This window comes from Vigna angularis, chromosome 6, assembly GCF_016808095.1.
Source record: "Vigna angularis cultivar LongXiaoDou No.4 chromosome 6, ASM1680809v1, whole genome shotgun sequence".
NCBI lineage: Eukaryota > Viridiplantae > Streptophyta > Magnoliopsida > Fabales > Fabaceae > Vigna > Vigna angularis.
In genome coordinates this window covers 20,792,213-20,804,358 of record NC_068975.1, presented here as the reverse complement: position 1 = coordinate 20,804,358, position 12,146 = coordinate 20,792,213, and the positions used below count along the sequence as shown (strand labels likewise).

Sequence of the window (12,146 nt, the reverse complement as noted above, 5' to 3'; positions counted from 1 at the left end):
TAAAATTAGAAAAAAAAAGTATTATAAGTAATATTGTGTAAATAATTTTTTTATTATGAATAATTATTTAAATTTATAAAAATAGTTACTAAAATAATAAAAAGTATATAATTCTTTTATAACGAGCAATTATTTGAATTCAAAAATATAGTTATTAAAATAATAAAACTGAAAAATATAATTACTAAAATATTTATTATTTAAATTTAAAAGGTAATAATTTAGAGGATAAAATTGGAAAAAAAAATACCAAAAAGGTGTATATATAATTATAGATAAACTTTTGTAATATTATTAAAGATAGGATATAACGAACTAACACACTATCCCATTTTTATTTTTAAAGTTAAAAAAATTAAAATAAAATAATTTAAACAAGTTAATACACAAACCAAAGAACACGCTTCTAAAGGTAGTATTTCAGCCTGTCTGGTGGGAAGATATTATAGTATTGCTACAACGGTATGGATTCAATAGACAGGCAGCAGTAAAGATGATGGTGAGAACTTGCAGTCTCTATATATATATGTAGATTTAATTTTCAATCAAATAATGAATTTAAAAAAAATTAATTCAATTAAAAAATACTTATAAAAATGCATTAGGAAAAGAAGTTCTCAACAATTTGTAATGAAATCTACTTATTATCAATGCATTAGGAAATAGTTATTATATATTTACAGGTTTTTATTCCTTATTTGTTTACATATACTTGGATGGTACAGAAGTTACTTATAAAACTTCATCAAGCTAAAGAAGCGACGATTGTAATAGAATATCCAGAAGCAAACCAATTACACTTTGAAAGCTTATCGAGTTTAAGGAAATATTCTTCTGGAGATATCGTTCAGTGGCCATCATTAAAGAAAGTGACTTTGAACGATTGTCCCAACATAACAAAGTCTGGTTTGGGAAGAACAAAATCAGTAATCTTGGAAAATCAAGCATCTCTGGCAGATATTTTTGAATCATGGGTTAGTTCTTTCTGCAATTTCTCATAATAGATGAAAGATTTAAGTTTGATTACTCTTTTTGTAAAATTATTTTAAATGCAAAATAGTAACAAGAGAAGAAATGATGTTTTACAGGATGATGAGTTTTCAACGATTGTTGAATATGAGATTGGTGACACTGAGGAATTACACAAAAGAATGTACAACCTTCGACCTTCACATTTCACTAACATTGTAGTGTTTCGAGCAAAAAACTGTGATGAAAAGTTGACTGAATTTATATATATTTTGATGAAGAGGTCAAAAAAGCTTCAAGTTATTGAAATTCGGTGTTGTAAAACATCACGATATCTATTTGAAATTTTGGATCCTACTTTTTTGGGTGAAGAGTATTTGAGAGGAATAAAGGAATTAAAGGTAATCCAAGTATATGAGATGGTGTCATTATGCAGTTGGGATGTTGCAGAATATTTGGACTTCAAAAGTCTGCAAATTGTACACCTCAAAAGTTGTCCCTCTATAAAGGTTCTATTCTATCCATCATCCTTTTCCACACGGCTTTACGAACTAAAGGAATTAAAGTTAGAGGCATGTGAGGATTTAGAGCAAGTAGTAGATGAATACTTCGAATATTCTTTGTCCTTCCCAAGATTAAGTAAAGTGGAGCTAAAGTCTCTCTCAAAATTCAGGAGGTTTACCAAAATTGGGAGAGATTTTTCAAGTTTGAAAACTTTGATAATAGAAGAATGTCCTTGTTTAGAAGAGTTTACAGTAAACCAAGCAATTTTAGTAGATTTCTTAGATCTAACGAATAAAGCTTTACCTGAGTTGGATGAATTGAGATTAGATGGTTGTGACGTGTTGCTCTACGTAGCCTTCTTTAAGACACCGTCCGAGAAGATGAAATTGAAGAAAGTCTTTGTGAGTAATTGCTATGCATTGAAAATGGTAATACTGGTGAAGGAAATACCTAACTCTATAGAGCTCCTCCACGAATTAGATGAATTGATTTTGATTAATCTTCCTAATTTAACTCACATCATCGACAAAGAATGTGTTAGGTTATATCAAAATCTACGTACTCTACAAGTAGAAAGATGTGGGTTTCTTCATTGGTTGCCAATTCCTCTAACTTTAACAAATATGAAAATTTTGGATTGTGATTCTTTGCATAAGACCGTGGTCATCAGAAAAGAAAAGGAAGAAAAAGAAAAAGTCATTTTTTCTCAATTAAAGGAGGTTACTCTTCAAAATCTAAGAAATTTGTATACTGCATTTCCTTTTGGGTCAGAATTTCCATCCTTGGAAATACTGAAAATAACAAATTGTCCTTCTCTAATCACATTTGTTGAAGAACGCAATGATTTGAAAGAGCATAAAGAACAAGCTGTTTCAACATGTTTCTTTCCAAATTCGGTACGTTTCAATTTTAAATTACATATGTATAATATTCATTATCATGCTGTGCATGTAAATTAAAAATTTTCTAGTTTTTATATTTCTACTCATGTTTATTATTATTATTATTATATTATATATAATCAGGATAAATAGTTAGCTTAATAAAATAAATATTGTTATATTTTATTTTTAGTACAACAAAAAAAATAATAGAATTTTAATTTTGTTAGTTTTGTATGGTCTTTCATATTACCAGATGAGGTGCATATATATTTGATATTTATTAATTGTCATGTGTTTTTATCAGGAAACATTAACATTGACATATATGTAATAAAAACTGTGAATTTAAAATACATTTGCGTAGAGTTGAGATAATAGCAAGATTAATTGTATTAAGGTTAATTTTTTTATATATATTTACTAAAGATTACTAAAGATTATTAATTTTTTTGATAAACAAAACTAACAAAATAATTTTTTTAAAAAAAGATTTTTATTTTTTTTTACTAAAAATGAGATGTGTTACTATTTTTTTATACTAAACTCGTTATTTATCCTATAACTTATTTACTTTTTGTATTGAAAATGGAATGAAAGTACAAAATGTATTAACTTGTAGATAGTCATGGTTTTTAGTTTTGTTTTACTTTGATTTGTTGTTTCCTATTTTTGAAATTTAAAACTGTTATTTATTTCTTACAGTTGTCGTTGGAAAAGTTGAAGGTGCTTTATATAATAGATCAAGATATTAAAGAGCTTTGGCACTATAGTTTGTCTTCTGAATCATTTTGTCAGATAGAAAATTTGACTTTAAGCAACAATAATAAATTGTTAAGTGTCATCTCTTCTAGACTGATCATAAGATTCAACAACATGAAAAATTTGACTTTAGACAAATGTGAATCATTGATTACAATATTCATTCTTGAAGATGATCATCCTATGCAAGAAATGTTTCCTCAACTGAGGAAAATATCATTGAGTAACCTAAATAATTTGAAATTTATATGGAACAAAGAACCTAATGTTCCATTCTTCTCAAATTTGGCGTCACTTTTCATTGTCCATTGTGATAGCATTGAAAGTTTATTTTCACTTTCTTCCTCCAAATATCTTAAGAAACTCAAATTACTGAGGCTGTATAGTTGTAAAGAACTAAAGCAAGTGATCTCGAGTGATGAAGATGAAAATGCATCTACCAATTTTCCCCAAATGAAATGTCTAGTATTGAAGGATCTTCCAAAGTTGGTGAATTTCAGTCATTATCATGGAACTCTTGATTGGCCTAGTTTACAAACTTTAAGGGTTAGCAATGTTCCAAGTATGAAAATATTTTCAAGAGGCAACATCAACACACCATTGTTGAGATCAATAGATATAACATTTATTAAGAAGCTTTGGTTTGAAAATCTAAATAAGACTATATCATTTATTTACAACAATCCAGGTATGCAATTTTAAATTCATAAAAATTAAATAATTATATAATAGAATAATATACAACATGTTTATATATATATATATATATATATATATATATATATATATATATATATATATATATATATATATATATATATATATTCTTTATTTTGGAAAAGATGTTTCTTAAAAAACATTTATTTTCATATTTTAGATTATTTCTCTTCGTTACATTACATATCAAATTCTTTGCTTATGTTTATTTGTTTTGTATTCCTAAAATTTTCCTTTCTCTTTAAAATTAGCTTCTCAGAGGTCTTGTTCCAAAATTTTCTCATACATTACTGTATTTATTTGCATGTGTTGATTAAGAATTAATTAAAGTGACTCAAATAAAAAAAGAGGAACAACTTCTACAACAAGACAACAATGGATAAAAGAATGAACATTAATCTCTTGAGGTAATGTCCACTCTTATCAGTTATATAGATCATGCTTTTAAAATAAGTTATGTTATATATTCAACATTCATATCAAATGATAAAGAAACATAATTTAATTTGTGATTTTTATGATTTTTAGTGTATTCTTTGTAATATAGTAAGAGTTTACTTTTATATATATATATATATATATATATATATATATATATATATATATATATATATATATATATATATATATATATATATATAAATAAAAGAATCTACAAAATGATGTTTTATAATTGATTGTATATTTAAAATAGTGAGACTTAATTATTTTAATAATAAAAGGCTTAAGTATAAATAAACAAGTTTTATTATTTTAAAACATGTTATATATTTAGAAATCACATTTTTAGAGTTTTTTATTTTCTCTGTAAGTTTTCTCATTCTTGGGTTATCTTTTTGAAGAATCAAGACATAGGATTACTCTTTGTGGCGACCTCTTCAAGATTAAGCGATGAATTTATCAATTTGAGTAAGTTAGTTTTTTTGTCTCTTTTCTAAGTTCAATCGGTTCTTCTTTTGCATATGGGTCTATCTAGTCTACATGTATTTTTAGAGTCATTTCTCTATTGATCAATTGTTCTAATGATATACCATGATCAATTTGAACTGTTTAAGTTGTTACAAAGCTTAAGTAAGCTAATTACAACTATTATAAATTCTAAACTAGTTCAAATTGACTGAATGTGTAATTGCATATGTGATTGCATGAGAAATTGTTAATTTTAATGAACATGTGCAGTTGAACTAGAGAATACAGAATCTTAAGTTTACATATTTTAGGTTATATGATCAATTTTAGGAATTTGATTAATAGTATAATGAATGTGATGGCTTGAATTGGCTTTCACTGAAAGACATCAAATTTGTATGTTTGTACTATGATTGAAGTATTATATTGAACTTGATATGTCTAAATCTACATAATTGCAAAATTTTGTTTTTATTTGCAATTATACAAATTCATTGGGTTAACGGTTGCTTCGGTGGGTGACACCAAAGTTAGAGAGCCTACTGACTTTGTGGTCGTTGGACAATAATATTTTCACTGAGCAACTCTAAAGTTAGAGAGTTCACTGACTTATCACTGAACGCTTTTGGACTTCATTAGGTGAATTTTGGCATATAAATTTCTAGGGGCTCCAATGGTGCTCTCATTAAGCGCGTACTAAGTTTGTCGAGAGATTTATTAAGAGAACTATCCTAGTGCTACTATCGTTGGACAAGTTTTCCAGTCGCTAACTGGGTGGATGATCTTGCTGAGCAAGACTAAAACAGTGATTCAATCATTTCCATGATAAATTGTTTGTGTGTATTTGAGTCATATGAGAAGTATTGGCCGTATATATAAGTATATGGATGATAATATGTATGGTTGGAATATGTTTGATATGAACTATAAGTATGATAGGATTTTCAAGGGAAAATATTTATGAAGTATGTTTCTAGGAAGTGCATTATTAAAGTAGGGACTAAGAGAGAAAGTTATCCTAACACTCTACTAGTCATTTAAACTCATATAGATGAGAATGAACTAGGGGTTCAAAGAGGTTCTGGTGAAAAGTACTTTTTGAAGTTTTAGTGACTTGTATAGAATTTATCTTGTGGGTTAATGTTATACAGCACAAGTGTTAAACTTCCTTCTAGTCCAATATGAATGTGTTTTATTCGAATAATTGAGTCTAGAATAATATCTTTTGATGTGATTGGTGTTCCAAGATTGTGTTATTGACTTGGCTTATCAATCTTACTTGTTTAATAATTATATGATAAATTCTTTTGTGCATTAGTTTATCCATATTTTTGCTTATTTTTTTGTGTTGTTTCTCTTCTTTTACAATCATCACCTTTATGGTGTGAGAAGATGAGGAATTAGGAATCGAACTACCTATGAAGGGAGACGATGGTGCAACTATGTAGTTTAAGATTTCAGTTCTTCTGTTTAGAACTCTTGAAAAACTCAATTTATGTTTTAATCATAGTTTCTTAACATTGTAGATAAATCCTAAATTCGTTTCAAATGTTTAAAATAATTGTAATAGTATTATGGATTTTCTGAATTATATTCCTTTACTTGATTAATTATGTGTTGTTTCACTTAATGATTTATATTATTATTTGGCATGTTATATACATGGCATTATATAGTTTTCTTTTTCAATAATTTAAACTGATTTGAATGTTGTTTAAAGGTTGCAAAGTAGTCTAAGAGAAAAACTATTTAAAAATTCAAGACAAATTAAATATTTTACGTTAGATAAAAATAAAGAAGATGAACCATATATGAGTAAAATGAATCATAAATATATTATGTTAAAATAATATTTTGGTTTCTTAAATCAATTTGTTCATAACTTTAATTACCCTATCTCTATCAATAATTTAATTATTTTTATATTTCAATAATACAAATGAAAACACAAGAAAGACAAAAAAACAGATTTATACATTCCTTTTATGTAATTCATAAATATATATAATTTTAGAAAGTGTGGAATAGTGAAGACGGAGTTTGCATTGTGACGCATTAATCAATAAAAGAAAACATCTTCATGTTTTTTTATATATTTTTCATATTAAATACTATCTTATATTTATCAAAACAAATAAAATATTATCTCATTAAATTTATGTTAATATAGTAGTATATTTATTTATTTTTTATATTTATTTTAAAAACTAAAACTTATATTTATTTTAAAAGCTAATAACTTATGTTTATAAAACAAATAAAAAACATGCCCTTTTACAAATTTTTCTTTTACAATTTTGGTTTAATACCCTATTTTGTCTCCAGTTTCGCTCGAAAATATCAAATTAGTTCATCCTTTAAAAAGTGCGTCAATTATGTTCTTATTTAATAAAATTTACATAAATGAAATCCCTTCCGTTAAATCTGTAGTTAATTATTTTTTTCTCTCTTCTACTTTTTCTACTTTTTTGTGCAACGTAGCAGCTTTTTCTCTCTTCTACTATTCTTCTTCTCTTTCTTCTACCAATTTTGTTAGTGATTTAATTTTATAACAAAAGTTAGTGATTTAAGCATAATAACTTAAAAAATATGTTTTATAGATAAAATTAAATAATTATCATTTTATCTTGATGATAAATATGATATAAATTTAAATATAAATAATGAATATTATATTAAAATGAAATTGAAATTGTTATTTTAAATTGCAAAGTATTATTATTATTATTATTATTTTTTCTCTCCTACGTTTTCTTATTATATTTAAATTTATATCATAGCTATCATCAAGATAAAATGATAATTATTTAATTTTATCTATAAAACATATTTTTTAAGTTATTATGCTTAAATCATTAACTTTTGTTATAAAATTAAATCACTAACAAAATTGGTAGAAGAGAGAGAAGAAGAGTAGTAGAAGAGAGAAAAAAAGTTGTTGCGTTGCACAGAAAAAGTAGAAAAGGAAGGAGAGAAAAAAATAATTAACGTCGTTTGTATGGATTTAACGGAAGAAATTTCATTGATATAAATTTTATTAAGTAAGGGCGTACTTGACGCGCTTTTTAAAGGATGGACTAATTTGACATTTTCGAGCGAAACTGGAGACAAAATAGGATATTAAACCAAAAAAATATCATTTTATAAGTTATTTTGATATAATAATAAAATAGTATAATTTAAGTTCAATTCAATTTTATACAACAGTTAAAAAAGATTAAGGTTTATTATAAATTGATTCTATTCATAACAAAATCTTCAAAGTTTGAATAATTTGAATTGTTTTTTTCTATTCTAATATTTGTTTTCTTTTGTAATTTTAACACATAAATTTGGAGTAGAAAGAAATAATTGTTAACTAAAGAAAACTACAAGAATTGTCTCTTCTATTTTTTTTAGTGTATAGAACATTTACTTTATTATTTTTTACTTAGAACTTATTTTTCTTCAAAAGCAGCTCATCTAGTTGGTATAATATATATTGTACACTAGTTCGTTGAGCTAAAAAATTAAGCCAATTATAAACTCTTAGCATAATAGTTATAACATCTCATTTTAATGGTATAAGATTACTAAAATATTACGTTACAGAACCATTTAGATTAAAACGAACTTACTAGAAGACAATAGATTTACCTCTATAGATCCATTTACCAACTCATTTGTTTCACCCTTCCCTCTCGCTGGAATAATTGAAAATATATTGTCTCCTAAGCTCACACCATTAAGGTGATCATGCAAAAGAAAAAATATACACAAAGACAAACAATACAAAAGCAAGGGTAAGCTAGTGATACAAAACATTTTCGTAATACATCAAAAACATATTAAACATTTTACTTAATGATACATATCTCACACCAAATCAACCAAACACTTTATGCATGACAACCGTTTGACTTGACTATTTGGATTAATATGAATATCGTGCTATGCCAGTTCGTGCACTTGTTGTGGTGATTGGCCCACCTCAAGTTACCACACAAGATTAGTCTGTTATCATTCGCCTTAAGCCAAGGTAAAGCCCCTAAACTAGGACCTCCTACTATTCTCACGACATGCCCCACCCCTCTCTACTTGAGAATGAGTGACCATTAGAATATTAGGATGAACTCCAAGACTGAACTTTCCATATTCATACTTACAATACTTGAAACCACCATTGAGAAGTTACTCCTTGGAACTCTCTTTACCAACCTTGAAAACCATTTGAAATCATACATATGTCCATACACTTTAACATTGAATACCAAGATATAACACCACTGATCATACATCAAAGTACGATAAACATAAGCATGGAAATAAACAAGGTGATTCAAACTTTGAAACTAGAGAGGTCCACAACCTAGTTGTGAACGTTTCTACAACCTGTGGATTTGTCTCGAGAGAAACAAATTGAAAACCAGCAAATTTAACAACTAAGTTGTCGCTTTTTCAACAACTTGTGGATTTACTTTAGGAAGTGTGAAATTGAAAAGAGATAAGAGCATTAGCAAGTTGTGGATTTTTCCATGTGTAGTGGAATTTTTCAGAGTAGTTACTAATCTCTCACAGATACATTTCAAATCTCAAATTGGATACTTTCGTCACACATTCTAATGTTCCTTAAGGCCTCCTATGCGCTGAGCAACATTGAAAAACACTTTCCTAACTCAATTTTTATATCTCAAGCTAACTTAACTACTTTAAACCACTCAAACTCAATTTTATACCTTTCAACACAAATTTTCTACAACTAACAGCTTGAACAAGTCTTAATAGTTTGAGCAAGTCTTAATAGACTTAACAACAGTCCTTACATCATCCAATTCAACACATACCTACTCCTTTAGAGATTCACTACTCAAAACTCCCTTAATTGTACCTAAAATCATGCAACACAGCCTTACCAACTCTCTACTTCAAAACAGTCTCTAAAATTTGGTTTTACCCAACCAACCTTGTACTAAGAAACTCACCTATCAAAACTCCAAATTTCACTCCAAGACAATTAGTAATTGAACTCAGATTCTTTCTCTCAACTCAACATCATAACTTAACCATCTAAAGATGTAAACCAGTCATAAAACACCCTTAACTGTAGGTTCCTCTTTAAACTCAATACTCCAAGAAACACTACAAGAAAAATGGCAATTATATACAGATTATTATATACGGATTTTTATCCGTATATAATAGGGATGTTATATACGGATCTGTGGAATAGCCTTACATACGGAAAAATCCGTATATAATGGGGTAAAATGTTATATACGAATTATCCGTATATAATATCGGTGGGTAAAATTGGCGCGTGTAAGCGGGAACTTTTCCAGGGATAGATTCGTATGTAAGACCGTATGTAAGTTGACAAAATATTTACGCGCTGATTTTTTATACGGATATGGAGATAATTAATAATTAAAAAATAAAACTAAATAATATAGAAGTATTACTTTTCTCCCTCCCTCGAGCCAAGTTTCTCCCCTTCTCGAGCCCTAGCTATTCGTCCTTCTCCACTCCTACCTATGCCTCGTTCTCGTCATTAATCTTCCTCACTCACTACAACCTTCTCCCTCGTTGAGGCTTATTCTCCCTCATGGAGCGTTCTTCTCTATGCTACTACAACCTTCTCCCTCGTTGAACCTCTCCCAAAGGCTAACTTGAAGTCTCCTCTGTCGACGCAGTGAAAGGCTCTTCTATCGAACACACTAAAGGGCTTGGAAGCGTTTTCCCTAAATGTGGTTGTGCGTCGTTGCCTGCCGAAACAATCTCGTTCAGCAAACACTATAGGACGACCTCCGTGGTTAGTTGAAACCTTCATCTGGTAAGTAATCCAAATTTGCTTCATTTTCATAGTATCTATAATGTTACATTGACCGATTATTGTTCTTGTTTCTTTGGAGGTTGGAAATCCCGAATTTTGAAACCCTAGGTTGGTTTGTTCCTGTTGGAAGAGATAAGGTGGAGCTCCAATTGCCTTCTGCACCTGCCAGGTATTAATTCATTAGACTTGGGTTTGTGTTTAATTGATATTATTGAAAATGGGTATTGTCTTCTCATGATGACCGTCTATTTTAGTACAATTGTTTGTTGTGTGTCTCGATTGTTAGTGGAAATGATGTGGTTTAGTACATGTTTTATAATCTGTTATATTGTGTTAGTACCACGTCTTGACCCAAGATCTTCCATTGACTTATATTGTGTGCGCTCTGATGAATCAGTATGACCATTAAGACTTGTTGGCATTATATGAGGGTCTTTAGGCATAGGAAGCAAATCAGATATTGGCATATTGGAAATTATGGTTGATCCTGGCATAGACATTCCTTTAGCAAGACCACCTTCAGGTACCAAGGTTATACAATCATCTCCTAAAGATGTTTGAGGCAAAAAGAAACAAACATTCATGAATTTGATGTAGTAGTAAAAAGAAATATGACATAACCTCCTTTTTAAATCCAACACCCATATAGGAAATATTAGAAGACCACTCCAACTGCTCCTCTGATATTGTGTAGGAGTCATTTCATTTAAGTATTAAAAGTTCAATTCTCCAATGTCGACCCATAGTGAAGAAATAATTGAGTGTAGAGGTTCAATCCATAAGTGTTGACTGTATTGTCAGAATATTAGGAAAAGATTTTAACATCTTTCACCACTTGACCATATCATACCATACTATCCTTCTATGGTAAAGCCTCCTGTCCCATTAAACTTTAGTCAATATATTTCCCCTAAAATGTAGCATAAGAAGAATATAAGTGTCAATTATAAGAAACTAAAATTTTAGCGCTTTGTTGTTTTGTTAACCATGAAAACTTATAAAAAAATATGACCGAAATAAGTACTTTTAATATGCAATGTAGTTCCAAAAGGTATTCTCAGAGTAGTGTTAAGAAACTACAATGCATGAATAATAAACACTACTAAAATATATAAACTGACTGGTAAAGAAATGCACAACTAGCTAAAACTTGGAGTACTCAACTTTCATATTGAAGAACCACTTTTCACAAGGTAACAACTCTCTAACTTCTGGCTGGTTGACAGTAGAAATCATAACTTTTTATAGAGATTTCATCCAGTTTACTATTTCAACTTCCCTCCTTTCCCATAGTCACATTGAAACCTATTTCTACCAAGAGAAAACCGAGAGAGCACCTCTGTATAAAAACTCATCCCTCTGCATTTTCCCTTTTTACTTCCTAAAGAAAGTAAACAAATTAAATAAACATATCAATATATATATATATATATATATATATATATATATATATATATATATATATATATATATGAGAGAGAGATATATAGAGAGTAAAGATGTTACAAAAGAGGAGTTGAATTGATTTATTGGTTAGGTTTAGAATGAGAAGTAGTGGGAAGGAAAATATTCGTAGAAAAGAGGTAAACAATAAG

At 28.4% G+C, this 12,146-nt stretch overlaps 1 protein-coding gene across 1 annotated transcript; it reads left to right on the top strand.

Moving 5' to 3' along the window:
* Nucleotides 1-383: 383 nt before the first annotated feature.
* On the top strand, nucleotides 384-6,334 carry LOC108341464 (uncharacterized). The gene is made up of 7 exons (XM_052878663.1): nucleotides 384-499; nucleotides 726-974; nucleotides 1,089-2,369; nucleotides 3,060-3,804; nucleotides 4,152-4,240; nucleotides 4,676-4,742; nucleotides 6,135-6,334. The coding sequence occupies exons 1-5, from the start codon at nucleotides 494-496 to the stop codon at nucleotides 4,214-4,216; spliced, it is 2,346 nt and encodes a 781-aa protein (XP_052734623.1). The 5' UTR covers nucleotides 384-493; the 3' UTR covers nucleotides 4,217-4,240; nucleotides 4,676-4,742; nucleotides 6,135-6,334.
* The last annotated feature ends 5,812 nt before the right edge of the window (nucleotides 6,335-12,146 follow it).